Source organism: Hyposmocoma kahamanoa, unplaced genomic scaffold (assembly GCF_003589595.1).
Source record: "Hyposmocoma kahamanoa isolate Upper Pololo Valley unplaced genomic scaffold, ASM358959v1 262, whole genome shotgun sequence".
Lineage (NCBI taxonomy): Eukaryota > Metazoa > Arthropoda > Insecta > Lepidoptera > Cosmopterigidae > Hyposmocoma > Hyposmocoma kahamanoa.
Window position 1 is genome coordinate 667,843 of NW_020653765.1, and position 25,688 is coordinate 693,530.

The following is a 25,688-nucleotide window of genomic DNA, read 5'->3' on the forward strand; positions in this document are numbered from 1 at the left end:
ACGATAGAGATATACCTTTTCAATCTCATTTCGTAAGTGTTAATTTCTGTTATAAATAGATAAATAGGGTACCTAATACGTTAACTTGAACAACTTTCTCAGCTCTACCCACGCTATTTTCAGCTACACACCTGTAGTTGCCGGAGTCTTTCCACAGTGCTATGAACCTGAAATCATACGGCAAAATACTTACAATTATTAATTATATTATATTTTATATTGTACTACTTAGCTGTATGTCGTAATGGCACTGTAAGAAAAAAAAGTGTTTCTTTAGCCCGCCTTTCCGTCTGTAGACACATTTGTTGAAACAAAAGAAAATCTTGCAGTGGAGAAATTCGTCTGCAAAAGAACCGCCTTTTCAGCTATGGACCTATTTGTTCATATAGATTAGAATAGAATAGAAACCATTTATTACAAAACGCCACAGTACAAAAATACACATTAAGAAACTTAGAGAAAAAAAACAAAAATACAACAGAATAACAAAAGAAAAATGAAATAAAAATAAAATCTTAGTAATAGGTAATGAAATGACAACAGAGCAAAAATATTAAATAGTCAACATTATTGTGTACTAAGTAGATGTCATGTGTGCGGCTGTGGCATATGTAAAAGGATCTACTCAGCTAATGTCACCGCCGAGAAAAGGATGTGACGTTGATTTTCAGTGGACCCTAAACGCTTTTGAAATGTGGTACTGTACCGTGGATAGCCTGCACCAGTTTCTGTACTTGGAGAAATCGAGATAGAGAATGCACGGAATCTGTTTTTAATCTGCATGCAACGTGTGATACGATATTTTTATCACTGTACACGTAGAAATACTGGTAACCTGGAGCATTTGATGGTGACATCTCCGAACTACAGGAGGAGGGCTGCACTTCATCAGGCGACTGAGCGCAACCAATGGATACAGATAATGGACAAGATGAAGTGAGGTCACGATGAAGGAAGCGATTAAAAAAATTCATATATATATATAATGATATTTTAAAATGGTTCTAACATTTCAGAAACGTTTGTGGCTTTAGAAACTCACGAAAGTTTTACCCGATCGTATTAATAACAATGAGGCAGGCTTCCCATTGTTACTAAATACGATTACGGGACGAACATGTAAATATCTACAAAAGAATGTATAAATAATACATAAATTCCATTAAAATTTTTATATGTCTGTATTCTCTGTCGTTAAAATTTATTCTACTATTAATTATTAAATTCATATGCAGTTAAGGAAAATTTACAGCATAATTTGTTGTTTATAAATTAAATATGTGACTGTATTACGGTACTTCACAAAAACATGTTATTTACAATTGCCTCACTCTCTGCCTTTGTTTGTTCAGTAAATATTATTAAAAATAGAATTAAATAAGTATTAGCTTGCTTGCTGGGTGATGCCAATACTCTGTATTTACATCAAACAATCAGATGTACTGCCCCATAGACAACCAGACCCTATACACAAAAAAGATTAATACACCTGTGTGTGTGTTGATCATCAGTGTAATGTCTGTAGTCCATAGGAACAGCAGCATCATTTTGTATCATTTCCCATCGAACTGTGGCCTCTGGATCTGCAGCCACGTCACAAATTAATTCAACCTCTTCTCCTTCTGCCTTTTCTACGTAGTCCGAAATACTATTAATTATCGGTGCAGCTGTAATAAAAACAAATATTACATTTTTTATTCACTTATTCTGATAATCACACTTTCAAACACAAGCAAGGATAATTATTACTAATTACAGGTTTCGTACCGCGATATGATTTCTTCTTATTTTCCCGATATTTCGAAATGGTTACACGGTCTATGGTCACGGGTTGACGAGTCAACCAACCATGGACCGTGTAACCGTTCCGAAATATCGGAATGTGTAATTAATGATAACCATTTAGTAAATAGCCACGAAAGTCTTAAAATCTATGCAAACAAGGATCACCCATTGACCTTAGAGCCTTACACACGCGCGCGACTTTAAGCAACGATGAAAGCGCGCGACTGCATCGATACAAACGCGCGATTACATCGCTACACTTGAGATTTCTAGGCGTCGCGCATTTGCATCGATTCAATCGCCTATAAATCTCAAGTGTTACATTTTCAATACGAATAGGCCTAAGTATAAGCAATATTTGATTGATGCAATTTTGGAACTGATGATATTATACACTCCACAATTTTAATTTGGGTCTGACTAGCACAATCTTACTTACATTGTACATGCACCGTGATGTCACGACTTGCTTGACCAATAATATTGGAGGCTTCACACTTATAAATTCCCCCATGCTCATTTTTAAGCGCCGGTATCTCCAATTTAGAATCAGTGACAGTTATTTCTGAAGGTATATCGGAAAAGTAGTCCGATCTTAAAGATTTAAAGCTCCATGTTACTGTTGGTGTTGGTGTTCCTTTATCGACACTGAAAATTTGAAATAATTTAAACATTTAAAATAAAGTAGATGTCTATAAATTTGTATTGCTTATTATACATACGTGCATTCTAATGAAGTCACATCGTCTATTTTTGCGTTGACATCTGTAGTAGTCACACTTAATTCTGGTCCCTCTAGAAAAATTTAATTACGATTTTAAGCAAACAGATTACATTTCTACAAATTTCAAGTGTACAGCAAGAAATCTTTCGGCTAAAATGAAGAAATGTCTTCTGTCATAGAAACTAATAATAATTAGAGTTTTCGTCCCGGGAATACCGCTCTCAAAAATTTTGATGATTTTTGGCATATTTTAAACTTTACACTGATATTTTCAGATTTAAGTCATTTAATTAAGCAGTATTAAAAAATGTACGAAATCAACAGCAATTTTTATTCTAGTTACACGGCAATGCTGTAAGAATGAAGCTTAGCTGTTCTGTTGAAATTGAAGAACTATAAGTAGTAATAAAATCAAATCCTCTCTATCTGAAATTATATGAAACGACCTTTGTTTCTTACGTGCCCACTACAGGAAATGAAGAAACACTTTCATAAATAATTTTTATTTTATTACTTGAGTTTAAGAGTCGATACTACCTCAGCTCGGTTTCAAATTTTTCCCCTACTAAGGGATACATGCTTTATTTCATCAATTTATTTTTTTACAAATGAAATTCAGCATTTGAAAAATATTTATCGTACCCATACTATACGTAGTCTATTTAGTTCAATCGATATAAAAAAAATCATTGGTGCAACATAATGAATACACAGGTTTCCTTGTAAAATTTCGAGGTAAGTTACGTAAGTAAGTAAGAAAATTTTTAGCAATCGTGTTTACTAATCAGTATATAATATCCTCAATTTTACTATATTATTATTTTTTCCAATATGACCAATTGAAGTTAATACCGAATAATAATAATTAATAGGCTCTTAGCCGCAATCAAGCATTCAGTTTAAATACAAGTTTTTAAAAATAAAAATTATTATTCTGCATTACGAAATAAATACCCACCGTACTACAACAAAAACATCTCAAATAAAATGCAGTAATACACCGCAAATCCTGCACTTAAAAAGCACTAATGAAATTTTTGGTGTACTTGGGTAAATATGATAATATTCCGTTTGAGTGGTTCTAATGTTTACCACGAAATTACTCCTTAAAGTATAGTTTATAAACATTTATATTCAGGGTAAACTTAAAAAACGCAACTTACGGTATGTTTTCAATAAATAAACACCGACATCACCAGCCCAAACAATACACACACACGATTGTCGTGACGTACTTTTGAAGTTGTTTATTTTTTTTAAATGACAGACGCAGACATTAAAAATTTTATGGTTTGCTAGAGTAGTTAACGAAATAGCAATTAGTATTATTTCTTTTACCTGTTATAACTTCGATATCCGATAAATCGGTATAAAATCATCACCGGCACCTCTAGGTGTGGTATGCTTCCAGAGACGCATGAATCGCGTGAGCGGTTAATAACGAACAATATATTACGTTTTGCCTGCTATAAATTTAGAAACCTACTTTTGAAATAGTCTCTAAAGTCACGTTTTTCCTGGAATTTTCAAAACCGTAATAGTAATGCAACGAGACTCTTTACAATTAACATATGCCAATTACGATAAAACGGCCGGAATAGTTAAGTACTTGCATACCAAAAACTCAATTCATATTTTTTTTATAAAAACAAGTGCGCATTTGACCTCCATCTCACCTGATGGAAAGTGACGTTGAGGTCGACGATGTAGCATGCACACTTAAATAGTGCCTATTTATTCTCGCCTTGAAAAGGCCCAAGTTATAGCGTTCGGGAAACAAGTCCGCAGGCAAAGAGTACGTCTACCTAGCCGCTCGCACTATAAATTTGGAAGCAAACGCTTCGCGCGAATCCTAGGAATATCCACAATATAGGGGTGGAACCCCAGCCCACATCCAGTCTAGTCTAGTCCCCCGATGATGGTAAGGGGAATGCGGAATCAAACTATCCAATTCTATCGCACACTCTCCGTGATATGCTGTAAAATACCGATTAGTAGGCAACTTTATCTACACTACTGTCTTGTCTACTAAATCCGAGTCACCCATAAGCCTCTAGGCATAAATAATCTTTTTAACCCGATCACGGACTGTAAAATTGAATATTAGAATGTGATAATAAGTAGTGTCCGCTTTAGGTTAAAAGATCTCGAAAAATCAACTACGGGCTTTACATTGCGATTTCCAAGTGCCTTCTGTACAGTTGCCTATTATTTTTCCATATAGAAGTATCAACAACTTACTGAAAAAATTCATTGATTTACATACATTGAACATTTTATCTTGAATTAAAACTTAAAACTACCCCAAGTAAAATTCAAAAACAAAAACTTCCATTTTTGTGTGCGATGCTAATTAAGTACTGTCCATGAAATAAACAGACTCCAACGTAACTAAAATCAACGAGTTAATTCTGTTCTTCGTGCTTACCTAGTCCAGCAATGTCAATCTTCGCTGTTAATTCTTTAGTCTCAAACGTAGTAGAGACTTCACATTTATATTCACCAACATCATCTAAGTCCATGCTCTTGATTACAAGTTCAGCATCATTATCTTCAAATAGAATTCTCTCAGTATCTTCAATTAGAGTTCCATTGTGATACCATTTTATTGTCGGTTCTGGATTAGCATTTACTTGACAATATATTTTACCTTCGGTACCATATTCTATTGAGCTATCTAAAATTTTTTAAACTAGTGATTAAGTTGTATTTTTGTCTATTGTGAGTCAATGGCGGATAATCGTTTGAACAAAGCGTATATTTTGGCTTTCCGTGTAAAATTGCAAAACAAGGACAATCGCAGTAAATGAAACCAAAACTTTTTCGCTAATTACGTTCTTCATAGTTTTAAGTCATTTCAGTCAGTTGTTAAAAGTCGTTTTTTATCATGAGTACGATAACCAACAGAAATATCGTCCGCGTTTTTCACATTCTGCGTAAATAATATGGAAAACGACTTATTTCGAAGTGTATCATAATCGATATTGCAGAAACCAGCACATTACATCTTACTGTACCTACACTATAGATCAGACAGAGCAGACATTCAATTAAGCCACAATTACTGCCTCCATGGCCGAACGGTCACCACACAGGACTGCCACGCAGAGGTCCCAAGTTCGATTCCCGGACCGAAAAAAATATTTGTATGTTTACTCATTTATTTCTCCTGTAACTTTGGGTGTAATTTGTAGTTGTCTATGTGCGAGTTCATGGCACCCGCGATATAGGGTTATCCTGATGGCGGGTTATGAATGTGTGCGTTATTTACTTTATTTATTTAGCTACTTCTTCCTGTCCTTGTACCCCGCTAGGTGGGGTCTTCACAACATGTGTTTTTCTTCCACTCTACTTTATCAACCGTAATTTCCAGTCTAGTGCAGGGCTGTGACAGATAGCTATAAGTACTATTTATTTATTTATACAATTATGACAAGCATATAAACCGAAGTACGTCTTAAAAGTATTCTGTTTTTCAATTTTATTAAGAAAGTCACATTATAATGTTGGTACTGTCGGTCGGTGCTCTCACTTATGTATCCACTATTTGTAATAAGTGCTATACAAACAGTAGATACTTAAGTGAGGGCACCGACTGTACATACAGCCCTACAGGCTTATTAAGAGGCTCTCTTATGTCATACGTTTAATATTGAATGTTTTACGAGACTGTTTATAAAAGCTTGTGAAATTGTTTTTTTTTTTATCGTGTTATTACTTATGCGGTTAAAGCAAAATTAATTTTAGGAATTTTTTGTTTAGATTACCTTGAGGCATTGTTATTACATCAATATAATTAGTTCGTTTCATATACAAGTCAATACTTCCTGAACTATCTCCATAGTAATTCGTTGCTTGACAGTGTAATGTCATGTTTCTAGTTAAGTTGGTGACAGTGCCGTAGATTATGTAAACCGCTGGTATTTCTAGTAGAATTTCCTGTAAATGAACATTTTTGTTTAATTATTCCAAAGCATAATAATATTCGTAACGAAACTAACGAATATGGTGAACACAATAATAAATATAATAACAAATACAATAAGTTATCTGGTAAAAGAAATACAAAACAATAATATCATTTATTCATTTCATAGGCTAACAAATTGCATGAGAAACAGACAAATTTACTACCTAAAGATCGACACTGGGCTTCGTCAATAGGTACTAAAATACAAAAAACTGGAACTTGCGAGAGATTTTTGAGACTGGGATTGGAGAGAGAAAAAAGCATTGAAAAAGTAAAGAGATAAAAAGAATGGCCAAGTAGATATCGGACACAATTTTTAAGGACATAATATATGTCGCAGGAATGTATTGCGATTACGTAACATTTCAGGTTACAGAGGGTAAATCTGTTTATACAAAAGGCAAGATACTGCACAAACAAGTGCTCAAGTGCTTGGATTTAAGTCCCATCGTGAGTATTTGTCATCATCGTTGCGGTTATTAATAGTGAAATTAATATAGCAAACTATACCTACCTTTACAGGCAAATTGTTTCCTTGGTCGTCTACCCATACCATATTAGGTTTGGGATTGCCAGTGACGATACATGGCACTCTGATTTCTTCACCAGATTCTTTGGGCGACAAGGAGCTCTCTATCATTTTTATTGTCGGCTTTATTATTATCCAAGGCTTATTAACTACTGAAACATTCACAAGTAAGTTAATAATAGATGTTTTTAAATTATTGAATGAAATGAGTAGTGGTTCAATGTCTGCGTTTTATTCCAGAAATCAATGAGTCCATCAAATTAACTTTTAAGTACTAAATTATTTTGCTATCAGAGGAACTGTATCTTAGCTTTCTGCAATATGGACGTCACGAAGAAGAAGACGCCGCTACGTAAAGTTTTCTTTTTATGATACCAGGCAACACGGAACGAACAAGTCGTGCACCCGGTGGTAAATGACGCGCCTATCCTTGACAATTGCACTTGTCATTCAAGGCTTTAAATCGCAAACATCTGATGCCACTACGCCAGTCGCTCTGAGTCATACGTTAACAAGTCCCATGTGCCTGTAATTTTTTATCAGCACCCGTACCCTTCAAAACCGGAACGCAGTAATGCTTACATTACTGTTTGGCGGTAGAAATATAGTTAAGATAGGGCAGTACTTCCCTAGACGAAGTCTTTCACAAGGCTCTTTACTGCTATTAGTCAATATGCAAATCAAACATTTGAGCTTTTTAATTAATTCCGACTATTCAAGACAAATTCAGAAATATGGGTAAGTACTACTTTTTTTTTAGGTAAATGACCAGAATTTTTAAGTCCAAAATATCAGCAATGTTGTTGATTCCTTTTCGTTGTTATTCAAACTTCATGTTAGTTCGGAGCAGAGTGACGTTTATTTCAAATATAAACACTTACACAGAGTACACAACAGATGGCTCTAGTAGTACATTACTGAACATACTATTTATTTTGTTATCCATTATAACATTCTCTCCTAACAAAATAAACTAATAACCCTGATATAATACACATGCCAAGCGAAAATAATACTAAAGTCTAGTGCTATTACTTAGACACAACAAAACAAACATTCCCGCTTGAGCTGTTTTTAATAAACATTTACAATTTTGATAAGCCCATTGATTTTAAAAACTTGTAATGCTTATTCACACACAAACTTTTTGTCAACAAATCAGCTGGCATATCTGAAGTTGACACATACTCTAATATCACTTTGTTATTAGATACACATTCTCTGACAAAATGATGTCGCACATCAATATGCTTGGTCCTTTTGTGAAACAATGGATTAGCAGCTAATTTGAGTGAACTTTGACTATCACTATACAAGCATATTGGTGCACTGTCACATGGTTTTAACAAATCATACAGTACATTTTGCAAATAAATTGCCTCTTTACATGCTTCGCTAAGTGCCATATATTCACTTTCAGCACTTGATAATGCTACAGTTCTTTGCTTCCTTGATTCATAGGATATCACACACCCTGACATCATGAAGCAAAACCCAGTGTATGATCTCCTATCCAAGGTACATGATGCCCAGTCAGCATCTACAAAACCATGCAAGTTACAACTGTCCTTCTTAAATACTAGACCATAACTTTTAGTTTTCTGTAAGTATTTTAACAATCTTTTTAAATGTTTCCAATGAGTGTCACTGTAACTATTGTTATACTGACTGAGAAAACTTACACTATAAGCGATATCAGGTCTTGTCAGTACAGACAGGTACATGAGACTACCTATTAATTGTTGATAAGGATATCTGTTATCACAATTATTATTTTCACCCTTTTCTAATTTTAAATTGACTTCCATTGGGGTTTCTGTCCCATGACAGTCAGACATGTTAAATCTATTTAAAATATGATTTACAAATTGTTCCTGGTCAACAGTTATACAGTCTTTCTTAACATTTACTCGCATTCCTAGACACTGTTTGATCTGACCTAAATCTTTTATTTTAAATTTATTAACAAGTTCAGTCTTTAACTGTTCATAAGAACTTTTACAATTATAAAAAATGAAGAAATCATCCACGAATAATGCTACATATATTTTCACATTATTATGACATTTCATAAAAAGACATGGCTCATATTTTAATTTTTCATAACCCAAATTTAACAAACATTCTTCCACACGGGTATACCAAGCCCGAGCAGATTGTTTGAGACCATAAATGGCTCTTTTTAATTTAAGAACTTTATTATCACAGTTGGTAAAAGATGAGCATTCTGGTATCTCCATATACACATTTTCTTTAATGAAACCATTCAAGAATGCAGTAGGTACATCTAGGTGATTCATATCCAGATCTAGTTTTACACTTAAGGCTAACAACAGTCTTAGAGTGGAATACCTTAACACTGGACTGAAAGTCTCGTCAAAGTCTTTGCCCTTCTTCTGAGTAAAACCTTTTGCTACAAGTCTTGCCCTATAACGCACTTGACCGTCACCATTGTATTTCTTCTTAAACACCCACTTATTTTTCACCACTGTGCCTTCCTTTGGCCTGTCCACTAGTTCCCAAGTGTCATTGACAATGAAAGATTGAATCTCCTCCTCCATTGCACTTTGCCACTGCACTTTTTCTGGCCCAGTAACTGCATCGGTGAGCGAGATATTATCACCCACATTCTCGACGCACATGTTTGAATAACCGTAGTAGTCTGGAAAACGCCTGACACGCTTTGGTACCTCTAAAGCTTCCTGTGTCACAACCGCTACATTATCTGGCTCGTAGAAGGTGTCACTCTCCGATGTGTCATCTTCACTTGAGAGTTCGCTTGGAACATATGTCACATCATTGACATCATCCTGTTGCATAGAATCATCTGACCTACTCGACTCACTGTCCTCTACTATCTGAGTCACAGTTACACATTCTGGTTGCTGTTTCTCCTCTATCAATATTGCTGCAGTATTGTCATGTACATCTTCCATGATTACCACATCTCTTGCAATAACAATATTCTGTGAAGCTGGATCAAACAAGCGATAACCCTTAGTATTTTCTGAATAACCAACTAGTAATTTCCTGGTAGATTTTTTGTCCCACTTCCTGCGTTTCTGCTTGGGAATGTGAACCATCACTGGACTGCCGAAGATCCGTAGATGGCCGATGTTCGGCTTTCTGCCCGTCCACATTTCATAGGGGGTAGTATCTCCACCTAGTCCCGCTGCTGGTGACCTATTCTTCATATACACTGCAGTATTCACTGCTTCTGCCCAAAATTTGACCTCTAATTTTGCATCGAATAGGAGACACCGAGCTTTCTCTACTGCTGATCGATTATACCTCTCCGATAATCCATTTTGCTCTGGAGTGTATGCTGTTGTCTTCTGATGCTCTATACCACATTGCTTAAGGTACATCTTCATTTCAGTTGAACAGAACTCACCTCCATTATCGGATCTTAACGCCTTAATTTTCTTTGACTGCTGGTTTTCAACTAACCTTTGAAACTCTTTGAAGAACTTAAATGTCTGGTGTTTTGATTTGAGAAAGTACACAAAACACATTCGGCTAAAGTCGTCTATGAATATAAGGAAATATCGAGCACCTCCAAGAGACTCATTTTCCATCGGGCCGCAAAGGTCTGTGTGAACTAGTTCTAGCACTTCCTGACTTCTGCTTGTACTCTGAGGGAATGGCAGCCTTGTTTGCTTGCCCTCGCAGCATACAGTACAGCTGGCCTTATTTAATCTTACACTGTTTTCTTGGAATGACACTCCATCTACTACTCCATTATTCATTTTAGCCAAATCATTCGCATTTATATGCCCTAACCTTCTGTGCCACGTTAAACTTGATGTAGAAGTAGCCGCCGCAATCAGCTGTTGAGGCCTCGCAGTACGTAATTTGTAAACTTCGTTTTCCAACTTAGCTTCACCAATGCATACGTAATCCGAGTTGTAAATAAAACATCCTTGTTCATTAAACTCAACACGGTTTCCATTCGCGGTTATTCTACTCACTGATAGTAAGTTCGTGGTGAGGTTAGGTACGCACAAAACATTGTTTACACTCACTTCAAACTGCTCATTTCCCACTACTGTCGTGATCTGTAGGTCTCCTGAGCATAAAACGTCCACTGTTTGTTGATTTGCAACAATAATTTGCTTAGTTTTCGGTTGGTTCGAAACATTTGTCAACATGTTTACATTCGACACTAAATGAGTACTCGCGCCGGAATCAATGTAGAAATCGTTTTGACTAAAATCACTAGTCAAAAATACTGCGCTGAATGCATTCATTTTCGTTTTCTTCTCTTCTGAACATTGATTTTTATAATGCCCTATTTGTTTGCATTTGTAACAACGAATTATTTTGTCTTTGACATTTCTGACAGCTGACTTATGTTGCGTTCCGTTACTTGCATTGCTGCCAACATTCCTCGAAAATGATTTACTGCTACCTCCATTTCGTTTTTGTGAATTTTTAACGAAAAATGCATTATCACTGTTGACATCGAAATCTGAACTCATATCTAATAACTTTGTTTTTATAGCATCTGCACTTATACTCATACCAGAGTGTTCTATGGCCATGATCATCGGGCTAAACTTTTCTGGAAGACCCGCCAGTAGTAAAGAACCGATCCACTCATCGTTTATCTCGAAACCAGTACCTTTTAATTTCTGTGCCGTTTCCACTAACTGTGTCACGTACGCCGTCATAGATGCACTGGATTCTAAGCGTATAGAAATTAAGTTCCGTAATAAGCTGATCTTGCGCGTGAAACCGGAGTCGTCGAACAAAGACCTCAGCTTATTCCATGTACTTCGCACTGTAGCTTCGCCTCTAATGTGTACATAAAGGGATGGGTCGATGGTCAATATTAACTTCGCTCTGGCTTTCTTGTCACTCGTTTGATCTAGCACTTCATTACTAGACAAATTGACACCTTCCAGGATCAAAAAATTTTCCACTGCAAACGCCCAATCGTCGTAATTCTCGCGTCCTTTCAACTTGGGCACGTTAACTGAATAACTCGCTGCCATTTTAATTACTGTCCACAACAAAAAACTACCGAAAAACTAATAAAAAACTATTTAAATACTTGAGCTGAGCACATAACCTATTCAAACTTCATGTTAGTTCGGAGCAGAGTGACGTTTATTTCAAATATAAACACTTACACAGAGTACACAACAGATGGCTCTAGTAGTACATTACTGAACATACTATTTATTTTGTTATCCATTATAACAGTTGTCATGTTTTAAACAAGTTGTGTAAAACTTACTTTGCTTCTGGGGTTTCAAAATTCTAGTGGAACTTGATATCTCCTTGTCATTTAAGATGTCCGTTCCTGTAATCTGAACAAATCACGATAAAAAAGGCTAATCGGCCTTACTTAAGTCACTTGTTACAATTATTAATACATACATTGATTAATTAATTTATTTCATTAATTCAAAGATCGAACACAGAGAAAATTCATTCGATCCGACTGGATTCAAATCAGCGTCTTCAGCTACCAGGTCGACGCTCTCCCAACTAAGCTACGACACAAACCAACAGACCCGACAAATTTTGTATATGTGCTTGTTGCAGATCTTTTTTGAGTTTGGTTTTTTAACGATTTTTTTGACTTTTTTCTCATGTTACATTTATAAATTTAGTTGCTGTACCGTCACTAACAAAACAATGTAATTATAACAAACAATAATCATATAACCAGTCTCCTTGTTATTTAGTTGAGTCAACTAAATAACGCAAAAGCTAAAGGATTCATGCACTTTAGATAAAATCGTTGACGAATGCAAATATAAAACGTGATGTTCTTCTTGAAATTTTTTACGGCATATCAGTCAAGTTCTAAGAATATCCTATCGCATATATCAATATATATAATGATGATAATCATGAATATGATACTTGTATTGATACCCGTTATGTGTATAAAATCGACACCATACACATCTCAAAAACACTTAATTGATCTGGAAGCTGTTTTAAAATACATAGAATGGTATCTATCGTGCAATACCGAACGATATTGTCACGTGATTATTTTAATCAATGGATCTGAACGTAGCTTATTCAGAGTATAGCTGTGAAATATAACGAAAAAGATATTATTTCGGTTTTGGTCTTTATTCATGACCAGTAACGAAAGGCAACTCCTCTGAAATCATAAAAAAATGCTACTTCATTCTAAATTTTATACTTAAGTGTGCTAAATTTGAGTCATCTAACGTAAAATCGACTAGTCAAACCATACAAATAAATGGAGGACGGTTAGATCTTGTTAACAAAGTTGTCTTTTTGCGAGTGACCTCAGATAGTAAACACAATGGTTTCTACACATATCTTCCTTGGCCAGCAGAGTAGCTCTGCTGCATACGCAGTCCGTGGAATACGTGAGCTTACCGATGTTGCTACTGCTAGACTAGTTTACTTTAGTTATTTCCATAGTACAATCTCCTACGGAATTCTCATGTGGGGTAAAGCGGCAGATATACAAAACAAATTTGTGTTGCAAAAACGAACGATTCGTTCTGTATACCGTTTAGGTGCTCGGGTTTCTCTGAGGTAAAAGTTTAAGGAAATGCTATCATGGCTATGGCATCACTGAATATTTACTCAAATATTTTGTATGCTCGTAAAAATGTACATAATTTCATTAAGAAAGAAGATATCCAAAATATGAACCTTAGAACTTAGTTCAACCTCATGGTACCTACTACGATTTCGTTTAACTAAGGCAAACGATTATTTTATGGGGAACTATTTACGTTTTTACAATAGAACATGTTAAGATTATCATTTCCTAAGTTTAAAACTTACATTAAAAGTATTTTATTAATTGAAAAGTCATATTACAAAATTGAAGTCAACATGAGTGTAGATTCCATACAATTATGATTTAAAGTGAATTCTATAACATTTAAGGTTATTTGAAAAGAGCAATCCCTAGACTTTCTTGCTCGTTCTGCTCAAGGAGATCAGCATAGTGAACGAGCAGTAGCTTAAAAAATGACGTTTTTAAGTGTAAAAATTTTACCTATGGAGGTAAAATTATTATTTGACTTTGACTTTGACTCTACCCAAATGTCTTTACGTGGTCACTACGCGGGGCGCACTATAAGTTTCCGGAAGGAATAAGTACAAAATACTATAAATGGTCAGTAATGAATAAATTGTTTCTCAAAATATTCTCCGTTAGCGTTAATGCACTTTTTCATATGAATGAACAAATTTTGAAAACATTTATGCCACACCTCAGTGGCAATCTCTGAAACATATTTTTCATACTCTTCGACAGCCTGTTCACGTGATGAAAATAGTTGACCGCGTAACTGGTTCTTAAATTTCGAAAATAAATAAAAGTTTCAAGGTGCCATGTCAGGACTGTATGCGGGATGGCTCATAAGGTCAACGCTGTTCACTTTCAAACTTCATTTGTTTGTCTGGCCTTATGAGAACTGTCATTATCGTGGTGCAAGATGATACGGCGTTTACGGTTATTTTTACGGACTTTGTCAATAACTTCCGGCAAACAAATGGTCGTGTACCAATCACCAGTCACGGTACAACTATTCTTCAAAGCAACAGTAGCTACGTGTCCAGTTTTATTTAAAAAAGAAGCAATCATCCGCTTAGAGGCATTTTGAACGTGCGCCACTTAGGTTGGTTTCAGCTCATCTTGAAAAACCCATACGCTCGATTGCTGCTTTGTTTTAGGATCGTAACTATAAATTCATGTTTCGTCACCTGTTACTATATCCCACACCAAATTTGACGCCCCTTCGTTGAATCTGGTAAGCGTGGCATGGCACCAAGTGACGCGATCCGTTTTTTGAGCCTCAGTCAAATTGTGTGGGATCCACACTTTTTCACACCCAAATGTTAGTGTAGTATTGATTCTACAATAATTTTACAAAATTTTACGACAACGTTTGAATTCCGCAAACCAGCTATAAATAGTCGTCTTGCATGATGCTTCATCACCAAAAGAGGTTTCAAGCCGAGCGAAGCTCCGCTGAGCTGTTAAATTACACTTACAGTCGTAGAAAACCATACTACGAAAATTTTCACGAGTTAAATCCCTGGTGATGTAGACAACCAATTTCTAAAATGACGCCACAATGTAAAAACACGTGACAGTCAGATGAAACAAAGTGTATTCTACAGCCAAAGAGTTTAATTTTCAAATGTTCTAATTACTTTTTAAATATTGTTTATGTAAGTGGCCAGTTCCGGAAACTTATAGTGCGCCCTATGTATATATCAACAAATTTAGACAATTCCGGCATCCCTACTATTTCTTATTTGTAGGTATTGCAACTATACAGGAATACTTACATGTATTTGAAATACGTCATTTGTACTAAAAGATGTACTGACTGTAAAAAATCCGGTGTCATCATTTTTTTCCAAATTCAAAACCCTTTTTTCATTATTGTGAAATGTATACAACTCCGCAGATCTTATTTCTATATTGTCTTGAGTGGCTGGCACAATTAAGTTGGTAGTTCGGACTAAAAACAAAAAAGATACTTTAAATTAGAAGAAAATTTACAATTGTACTTATCTCCACTGCGGGGTACTAGTACCAGTAGCGAAGAGTTAGAAGTATATAAAAACAAAAAAACATAGGGCCGTATGATGAAAATTACGATCTAATTTTGCTGCATGTTATACTACTACTTAAAAGCAGGTGTGATGAAAACATCTTTACGCAGCCAATTGTCACCAAATCTTTGTATGTAACTGTTACTTAATATATTTAAATATACTGCGGTGAAGAATGTTCTAAAATCTCTCACTAGATGTCACTACCGGCTCAGAATGCCGAAAAATCCAGTACAAAGATCTTTAACAAAACTTGACCCGTAACTCATTTGGTAAGGGCAATACTACGTGCAGCATGGTCGTGGGTTCAACTCCTATTGGGTCGAAAAAGATTTTCTATGTGTTCGATCTTTGTATTCATAATAAAAACTAGTGCAGTTATTTCACAAAAAAATCTTAATAATACATCTTTAAATATATGTTTGTAAGTAATGAAACGTGTAAAAGGAAAGTAACATTCAAAAACATTACCTGGCAACGGTAAAGTACTAGTTTCTTTTATACTATTCGGAAGTACTGAAGAAAACCCAAAGAGAAATGGATTATTTGTTTTCTTATAAAGCGTTGCAGACGCAGTTCCTTGACTTCGGATATTCACTTTATAATGAGATTCCCCCGAATTCAAACGAAGAACCTGTTGTAATTTTTTTACGATTTTAGTATTAATAACCTTGATAAAAATTCATGATGTTGTAGCCGCCAGACCCGAGCAAAAAAAAAGAGGATTTGTTGTTTACTGTAAAATATTGGCAATAGAGATAGCTAGTTTACAGAAGCATTACCTACATATTAGTCGTAATAAAGCAGTGGTAGTTTCTTTTGGAAGAACAAATTAAATGTGAACAGTTTTTTGACATTTGTTGGTTTGTACAAAAAATTCTGTAAATATGTGGTAGGGATAAAATTTGTGTGATGTTAGTTGATTGGTGCAAAATAGAACCCCCCGGCTTACGTAATGTAACCTTGACGAGCGTTTCGTTATTGCTTCAAAATTCAAATTAAATTACAAAAATTATGTTGCGTTCGCAACAGACCTAATAATTGATTAAATTCAATTATTACATTCATTGTCCTATTTGGTACACGCTGAAAAGAGTGTCAGTATATTTTTTGCCCGGTAAAAAATGGTCAGGTTTAAAAGTTTTTAAGAATAATAAACGGTCAAATGTGGAATGAATATTTTGATATCAGATCAAGGGAAAAAGGTAGCCTCCTCGGTTTACATACGTCGCACTATGTAAACCAAGGTAGAAAAATAGTTGCCATCGCACTAAGGATGAGAACCGGACCCGTTCCATTAAACAGTTTTGCTTTCTTAATGAAAAAAAAATTTCTCCTAATTGCGAGTTATGTAGAGTAGTGAATGATGCTTATCATTTGTTACTGGAATGTGTCCGGTACGAACAACAGAGGGCGGCGTTGATGAGAGACCTGCAGATCAACCGAACATCCTTAGGTGCTATAAATTGTATATTTAGCAATCCCCACACGAAACAGGCAAAAAGACTGTTACTATTTGTTGAATCGGCTCTCCAGCAACGCCGCCCAGACATGTTAGCTATAGTTTAGGATACGTTGGAACTGGCATATACCTACATTACCTATATAAAAGGTCCTAAATAAATAAAGATTTAAAAAAATCATAAATGGTCATATTAATAGTAAGTCATTATTAAAAGGACCATTGTAAAGAGGCAATAAAGATTATTTCCTACTCAATTCACGCTAAAAATAAGGTTGAATAATGATTTACGACTATATTTTTTTTGTGTATGTTACGCGGTAAATTTAACATTTGTGGACCGATTTCGATGATTCTTCGAAAGAGGGTACCTCAATAGTGGTCCCATTTAAATTTGAACAAAATATTAAACCTCCATAAGTCTTTTGTTATAACAACAAGTGACGGGACGAACAAGTCGTGCGCGTGATGGCAAGCTACACGTCTGTCCATAACAGTTACAATGCCACTCAGAGCTTTAAATTGCAAAGATCTAAGGTGCCCAACCACTGCGCCCGTCACCCTTAGATATAAGTTAACAAGTCCCATGTGCCTGTTATTTCACCAGCATCCTTATCCTTCAAACCGGAACACAGTAATGCTGAAATTACTGCTTGGCGGCAGAAATAGGTAAGGTGGCAGTACTACACGATTCAACCTTATTTAGCGTTCACAAATAATACATGTGTAATTCCTTAATTACAGTAATTGTTGGTTTGAACATGGTGTCAAAATTTACAGTAAATAAATGATTTTATTTTCATAGCAATCGGTGTAACGGCAAGTCGGTGGTAACAATTACTTACAGTAAAATGTTCATGTTGTGTAATTTTCCGATAAGGAACGCTTTGATCGTAATCATTTGTCACGCTTATTTCGGGATAATTTCCATAAACTGCTACGACTGCTTGCGTTGTGAAGGAATCAGTATCAATCTGGTGAATTGTCATAAAAGTGTAAGCATTAGGGCGCGTCAATTTAACGCTGCAGTGGCGCCACTACTAAGAGTGGTTACACACGTCGACTTTTAGCACCGATGCAAACACGATGCAAACGCGGTGCAGTAGGGACGTAGCGGCTAATCGTCAATTTTTACACACGCGCGCGATTGTCCGCTAACTAAAAACACGTTAACTAATTTTGACTGTTTTTAATAAAGAATTTAGTGCTCTGTTTTTTTCTATTTAAAACGGATATTTGACAATTTATCACGTAGCCGCGTTTTAGTTAGTGGACGGCAGAGCAGCGATGCAAGCGCGCAACTGCTTCGATACAAACGCCCGATTACATCGCTACACTTGAGATTTATAGGCGATTTGCATCGATTTATATCTTCTATATTATATATCGTTTGTATCCGTGCAGTCGCGCGTTTGCGTCGATCGCCTATAAATCGCAAGTGTAGCGATACAATTGCGCGTTTCGCGAACGCATGTTTGCATCGCTGTTAAAAATCAAACTGTATAATACTGTGTAACCACTCTTAGTGCTACTAATTTCCATACACTCGCATCACGTTTGCAGTCACAATTAATTAATTAACTAAGAATAATGAGAAGGCGCACTAAGATCAGACTTTTAGGTACAATTTATCCTAACTCTACATCTACCGAAATACAGTCTAGTAATTGAATTTCCTTCCATTTAAAGATCATTAGAACTGTAATTGAAAGAAATGGGTAGTACCGAAATTAGGCTATTGGATTTTGTTAGGTGTGGAATTAACTATTATTTCTATTAAATCGCAAGATCTAAGGGGCACTGCCATTGCGCCCGTCACCCTGAGACATAACTTGATAGGTCCCATGTGCCTGTAATTTCACTAGCAACCTTACCCTTTAAAACCGGAACACAGTAACGCTGACATTACTGCTTGGCGGCAGAAACAGGTAAGCCATAGATTAGGCATATTTATAAACAGGAGATAAGCTAACTACCTACTTATTTACATACATGCAAAAATAAAAAAATACTTGCATATAGTGTAAATAAAATGAATAAAAAATAAATCGTGGAATAAATCCAACAAACCTAACATTTAAGTGTTTTTACTGTCCTGTAAGGTTTGAAATAAAGCTTTATTATTAATTTTAACTCTTTATATGTTATTTGATATTCATGTGTCTATTATCAGTACAATAACGAAAGAAATCATCTCTTTAGAACGCCTTCAAATTAATTGCTTGTAGGAGCGCTGCAGTCAGTCTATATAGAGCGTCAATCATTTTTAGTTCTCTAACACGCCTTTTGTCGACACGCAGTTTCCACTAAGCGGTTAGTCGCGAGCGAATGGCCCCGCGCAACTCTTATTTATTCAAATAGTAGTCACAATCTAGTTTGTATGTTACACAATTGTGATAAAGTTCATTATGCTATGTACATACATATAGTATAATCATATCGACTCATCCGTAGAACAAAGGTCTATGTGCAAGACTACTTGTTTTCAGGACATAGTACATTTCGTTCGTTCTTCTTCGCTGTGGATGTCAGATTGACCGTTGTTCGATTTTATATTTCCGAAACGAAATAAGATATATAAATAATTAAAACACATTTACACAGGCCTTAGTTTGAATAACGAAATTGTTCTCGTAACCTACTTATTCTCTTTTCACTATATAATCACATCAGACTCTGTTCTTCGGATGAGTCGATATATCGATCGAATATATCGATACATAAATTATGTTCCATTCCTGTTGGAATATTATTTTATTTTATTTTAAAATCTGCAATAATTCAATCTTATAGTGTATCTAGTGTAATACTTTGTACATGAGCTATTTTAACACAAAAATTATTAAAGTACTAAAACTAAAAACATTGATAATTATGTATTACGAAAATTATAATAGAACTTACCTCCAACTGCTTGTAATCGACAAATGGATTGTAGTTATTAATTTCTGTCCAATCTTGTGTTAATTCTTTTATAATGGTGAATGCCTGGAACGTAAATTAATCCCAACAGAGACTATAAAAATATTTAAAAGTAGAGAAAAGCATTCTCTAATTCTTGTCTCTATTTTTAAATATTTTTATATTTTGTTTTTATTATTATTTTTTTATTTTAGTGGCTTACTACGGCACAAAGAAAAGTATTTATATTTTAGTGTGCGGTAAGTACTATTTCACCTACATTAAAAAAAGGTGATTGGTGTGATTGTTTAGCACCTTATGACGTTTTTTATTATAAATATTAAAACATATAAAACGAACCTTTCTAAAATTGGACATATCCATTCGGAAAAATGCACCGTTGCAAGATTCAGCAACCTTATAGTAGGCATCAATGCTGCCGACTTGTGAAGAATTCGTGGTATCGCAATATCCATTCAAAAATATCACTATCTGAAAAGGTATTGTTTCTTAACATTCTCACAATAAAATTCCAGTTGCTAGGCAAACTGTCCAAAGTTTAAAGGCTACAAAACTCAGCGTGCTGGTAACTATAGGTATATTCACTTATATAATTTAATACAAGCTTTTACACTATGAATACATGATGAATACAGTATAACTGTTATTAACCAAATGCGAGACCATTTTCAGCTGGTAATCGCACCTACCTACCTTCAATAGCAAACAACTATAGCCAAAAAACAGTTTCTTGTGGATGAAAAAATTAAAACGCATCATTTCTCAAAACGTTGCCCATCCTTTCCAATTAAATTTAACCTATTTGTTGAACAATTACACTACATGACAAACTATTCGTAATAACAGAAGTATAATAAAAAGATTTGGTTACCTTACTGTGTGTAGTTTCACACAAATTTTGCACAGATGTAATTTTGCCATAGTCTTTTGCGTAGGCGTCAGTGAAAACAAATATAAATGAATCAGGGTTGCTTATTTCCAATCCCTTCTGAATTGCAGTCAATGCATTCTCGGGACATTCATCACCACCGTTGACGGTAACTCTGTTTAATGATGACGTGAATTCTTCCGGAGTCAACGAAAAAACTGGAGGCCCCAAATCTACATTTTGAATTACAATTTAATTAACAGTTAAAAGCATTTTTAAATTGTACAGTACAAATCCATATTTTTAACGGTGATGTAATGCGTTCTTGGTCGACGCCGCACTGATCTGTACACCACCGACCTACCTAATTCTACTCAGTATTGAAAGGTAGAAAGAGCTAGGTCGCAGCACAAAAAGTTTAAGATCTTATGTCCCACAACTGACTCTGGATTAACGATTTTACTTCCTTACAAAGGCTGTTAACGCTGCCTGCTTGTGATTTCCATTTATTTGCCGATTGGAATGACATAAAAAATGTCCTATTGCTGAGCACAACGGTCTCCACTGTAGAAAGGGCGAAGATAGAATAGCACGGTTTTGAACTAAGCCTTACAGCGACGTTCAGAGCAAGCTAAACTAAAACAAACTGTCACGCGAACCTTGCATAATTAAATACAAGGTTCGGTGACACTAATTTTATTGTAGAAATAAAGAAAGAGTACACAAAAGAACTGGTAAATATAAAGGCGTCAAGACTGTAACAAAACACAATGATATAAAAATAGGTACAATGCTATAAAAACACTCCCTACTTAAATTAAATACAGGTTATACTAACAAAGTAATGCACCCTAAATGGGCCTGTAATTTCTAGAAATACTATGCTTTATAAGCAGCTAGGTTACATGATTTAAATGGTCAGAATTTTATGTGAAGTCGAGCACGCGAGCCTGGTTCGGAAATTTAGTAGATCACGATGGAAAGAAGAAGAGTAAGTGACGAAGAAAAAAAGGAATTTAAGAACGATTCAAAATTCAAACCAGGAACCAGAGAAAAGGGTGATATAAAAGTAGGATACAATACGACGAAAGAGGTAGTGTCGTCTAAACTAATATTATAAATGCGAAATTAACTCTGTCTGTTACGCTTTCACGCTTAAACCGCTAAACCAGTTTTTATGGATTTTGGTATAGAGATAGATGGGACCTAGGAGAAGGATATGGGCTACTTTTTGTTACAAAAATAAATCTTAAAGGAGGTGAAATAGGGCATGAAAATTTGTGATGCAGGGACTTAGGGGGGCGCCGAGTGGCGCTCGCGATAACGCCTGCAAAGAGCTTAGTAGCAGTAAAGCTCCTTGTGAAAGAGTTCGTCCAGGCGAAGGACCCTACCTATTTCAGCCACCAAGCAGTAATGTGAGTTGCAGTGCCACGCAGAGCTTTAAATCGCTAAGATCGGAGAGGCATAAGTTGACAAGTCCCATTTGCCTGTAATTTCACCAGCACCCTTACCCTTCAAAACCGGAACGCAGTAATGCTAACATTACTGCTTGGCGGCAGAAATAGGTAAGGTGGCAGTAGGTACTTCCCTGGACGAACTCTTTCACAAGGAGCTCTACTGCTGTTAGTGTATCAGGGTGACGGGCACAGTGGCAGTGCCCCTAAGATCTTTGCGATTAACAGCTCTGAGTGGCACAATAGTTAACAAAACTGACAGTGTATGCAGTTACAGAATCCGTCATCCACTCAAGCTATTGTCGTCTCACTGAAGGGGCTATGACGCTGTTTTTCAAGGGACTTTGGAAGGTACTCGTCGCTGTATGCTTACTTCAAAATCTACTCTGCAATACTGCGTCCTTGTATAAAGGCAGCGACAAAGGTTTGTTCACTATGTTTTTCTTGAATAAGCATATCATTTTGTAGGGAAGTAATGGCAAATAGGAATTGAAACAATTTTTCCAGATTAAATCGCGTATATTTGTTTTTTTAAACAAACCGACGTTTCGGGCCCTTTACAGGTCCCATGGTCACGGTTGACTGAGGTGGTACAGTCTTCAACCAGTTATGTATAATATTGATGCAAACCACCCTATTATCATTAGTAACAATCACGAAAACCTAAGAACTCGATAAGTAATGGCAAATTCAAAAACACGTTTTTGTTCTTGGAGAAACAATTTTTAAAAAGTTTGTGAACACGATAACTGGTGTCAAAAGCTAGTAGATATAAGACTGGACTCCATATCAAGGTTCAAAAAGTTACAAGGTCCTTAATATTAAAGGTCTCTACTTCTGCAATGGTAGGTACACTAATATTTATATGGTCTGTGATAGGTACGAATTTTTTCGTGTCAATTTTCATATTTAACAAAATTAAAGGTACTTACCAGGATCACTAAAACTCAGCAGTATGTAATTTTCAATTTCATTCCATGAACCTATTTCCTTCGCAATTGAGGTCATACTTCTTTTAATTATAGAAATTTCATTCCGCATGGACTCCGTTGAATCTAATAATATCGTGAATGATTTCCTACACTCAACTATTGAAAAGTATAAAAAAAGTAATAATATCGTAAACAATTTTGAATTAAAAAACATTTTTAAATGATTTAATTAAATTTATGATTATTTGCAACTTTTAACATAACACTAGGTCACAGAGTGCAGTGCAGAATATGAACGTGGAATAGAGTCTAGTTATATCTTTTGATTAAAATAACTTTGCTACAATGTTGCTAACTATACCGGATGTCTGCATAATGTATTATTGTGTTTGGCATGAATAAAAGTTTCCGTTGATAGTCAGATTTTACACGAGCTCCAACCCGTGTACGAGGCCATATCGTTTGTAGTAAGTACTAAGCTTCAGGATGACGCCTACGCATAGAAACAAATACAATAAAAATAGAAAACAATCTCTAACTATGTCTGATTTCGTAATCTAATTTTGTGTTTTGTAGCAGAAGAGCTCCTTGAGAAAGAGTTCGCCCAGGGAAGAACTTGCTTATTTCTGCCTTTAAACAGTAATGTGAGCATTACTGCGTTTCGGTTTTCCAGGGTAAGGGTGCTGGTGAAATTATAGGCACATAGGCCTTGTCAAGTTAGGCTTCTACCAGATTGACTGCATGTTTGCAGTCGATCTCGGTTGCATGAAATCGGTTTCGGCAGCATGCAGTTAATGCGTGAAGTCGTTATCCGAGTCCTCGACTGCATGAAGTTGATAACGTCATCACACATTAACTGTAAAACAAGCAGTCAATCTGTTAGCAGCCTTATGTCGGCGCAGTGCCACTCACTTAGATTATTTTTCTATCCTGTAAGGCCACTCAATACATACATTAAAAGTAACTAGGGATCAATATTATTTATTTTGATTACCCTATTAAATTAATTAAAAAATATATGTAGATATACATTTAACAAGCATTTTTTTTAAATTATGTGTTAAAAAATTTTTGTTAAATACCTAACTTTCAGTAATTGGCATATAGACACTTTTACGAGTGTATTTGCGATTTATTAAAGTTCTGAGCGGCCACACTGTAACTGCCATCGATGGCTGAGTCGCTTACCACCAGTTGTTCGTCCCTTCACTTGATATCATAAAATAAACTCTATATTTTGTAGATCATTACAGCACTCAAACTGCAACAGCAAACTTTAAGGTAAAATACTTATTTGTTTTTTCTCACAGTATCTACAACGGGTTGTACCACGGTTTGGTGTAACTGGTTTCCTCAATTCGATGCAGCAGGGCCAATTTTGAGTATTTTTTCTCATTATTTATCGTCTTGTGGTTTATACCACATATGCGAACTTATGTTCGCAGTAAAGTTTTGTGTGTCGTGCATTGACTTACAAATAAATGGACGACGGGTCTAATACAAAAACCACGAAAAAAATGTCCCAAGTCAACCTATTTAAACGTAGTGACATGTGAAGGAATATGAAAAAGCTAAAACGTTGAATTTAAATTGTAATGTCATGGCAGTACTGTCTAATTTGGTTGCTTCGCTGTCAGTCGAACAAACGAAGACTAAAGCGCGAATGACGCTCTGTATACGATTTTAACGCCCTATAAGTTCGGACACTTTTTAGTGTGGACCCGACATCCATATAATTGTAAGTCAATGGTGTCGTGTCAAAGATTAACTTATTAAATTAGGAACACGGTATATAAAGGCATTGAAATATATCAACCCATTATTTACACATGTCTTGGTCATCTCGCTTGGTCAGCGGCAATTACGAGGGCATACGCCTGCATTAAATTAGATAAACTATTTTGTTATCCAAGCATTTAATTATGCCTATTTATAATCGCTGTTTCATAGGCGGTTTTCTTTATAAAAGCGATTATATCTCGTGCACATTTTAATGTATTTATTTCAAATTATATACATATAATGTCGGTAAGTAGAAAACAAATTCATAACATGAATTCCACAGAGAACAGTTTTAGTAGCAGTAGAGCTCCTTGTGAAAGAATTCGTCCAGGGAAGTGTACGTTACCTACTTCTACCGCCAAGCAGTACTTATATGTAAAAAAACTAAAAAAACATGTTATTGCATTCCGGTTTTGGAGGGTAAGGGCGCATTTATTCGACACGAATTTCATCGCGCTTTACGATTTTAGGCGGCGATCGCGCGCTTGTATTATTCAGAGGAATTTAAATGTTGTTGCCTTGTAAATAGAATTGAGATTCACCATTTATGTACATGAAGGCGTGGTAACTAGGCGGTTGCCGTGCGGCGGCCGCGCGAAATCTTTCGCCTCGTGTAACTCAGCTAAGGGCTATTATAAGCGCAGGGACTGGTCAACTTAGTGGTAGCTCTAAATATATATATA

The 25,688-nt window shown here is 35.6% G+C and overlaps 2 protein-coding genes across 3 annotated transcripts in view; one reads left to right on the forward strand and one right to left on the reverse strand.

Annotated features, from left to right (window-relative positions):
- The window catches only part of LOC113228895 (hemicentin-2-like), a 27,198-nt gene extending 3,784 nt beyond the window's left edge, over nt 1-23,414 (reverse strand). The window contains exons 1-15 of one of the 2 annotated variants that reach the window (XM_026462332.1): nt 23,224-23,414; nt 20,841-21,070; nt 20,309-20,440; nt 19,952-20,035; nt 17,893-18,021; nt 16,057-16,219; nt 15,316-15,491; nt 12,251-12,323; nt 7,000-7,160; nt 6,277-6,448; nt 4,938-5,186; nt 2,508-2,580; nt 2,225-2,433; nt 1,490-1,667; nt 73-167 (exon numbers count right to left, since the gene is read on the reverse strand). In XM_026462332.1, coding sequence (XP_026318117.1) covers nt 73-167; nt 1,490-1,667; nt 2,225-2,433; nt 2,508-2,580; nt 4,938-5,186; nt 6,277-6,448; nt 7,000-7,160; nt 12,251-12,323; nt 15,316-15,491; nt 16,057-16,219; nt 17,893-18,021; nt 19,952-20,035; nt 20,309-20,440; nt 20,841-21,070; nt 23,224-23,332 — 2,233 coding nt within the window. In that variant the 5' untranslated portion in view covers nt 23,333-23,414. Of the gene's footprint in view, nt 1-72; nt 168-1,489; nt 1,668-2,224; nt 2,434-2,507; nt 2,581-4,937; nt 5,187-6,276; nt 6,449-6,993; nt 7,161-12,250; nt 12,324-15,315; nt 15,492-16,056; nt 16,220-17,892; nt 18,022-19,951; nt 20,036-20,308; nt 20,441-20,840; nt 21,071-23,223 lie in introns of both variants that reach the window. The other variant, XM_026462331.1, reaches the window with a different exon arrangement.
- The window catches only part of LOC113228904 (Hermansky-Pudlak syndrome 5 protein homolog), an 18,414-nt gene continuing 16,056 nt past the window's right edge, over nt 23,331-25,688 (forward strand). The window contains exon 1 of the mRNA XM_026462341.1: nt 23,331-23,400. Coding sequence (XP_026318126.1) covers nt 23,331-23,400 — 70 coding nt within the window. The remainder of the gene's footprint in view (nt 23,401-25,688) is intronic.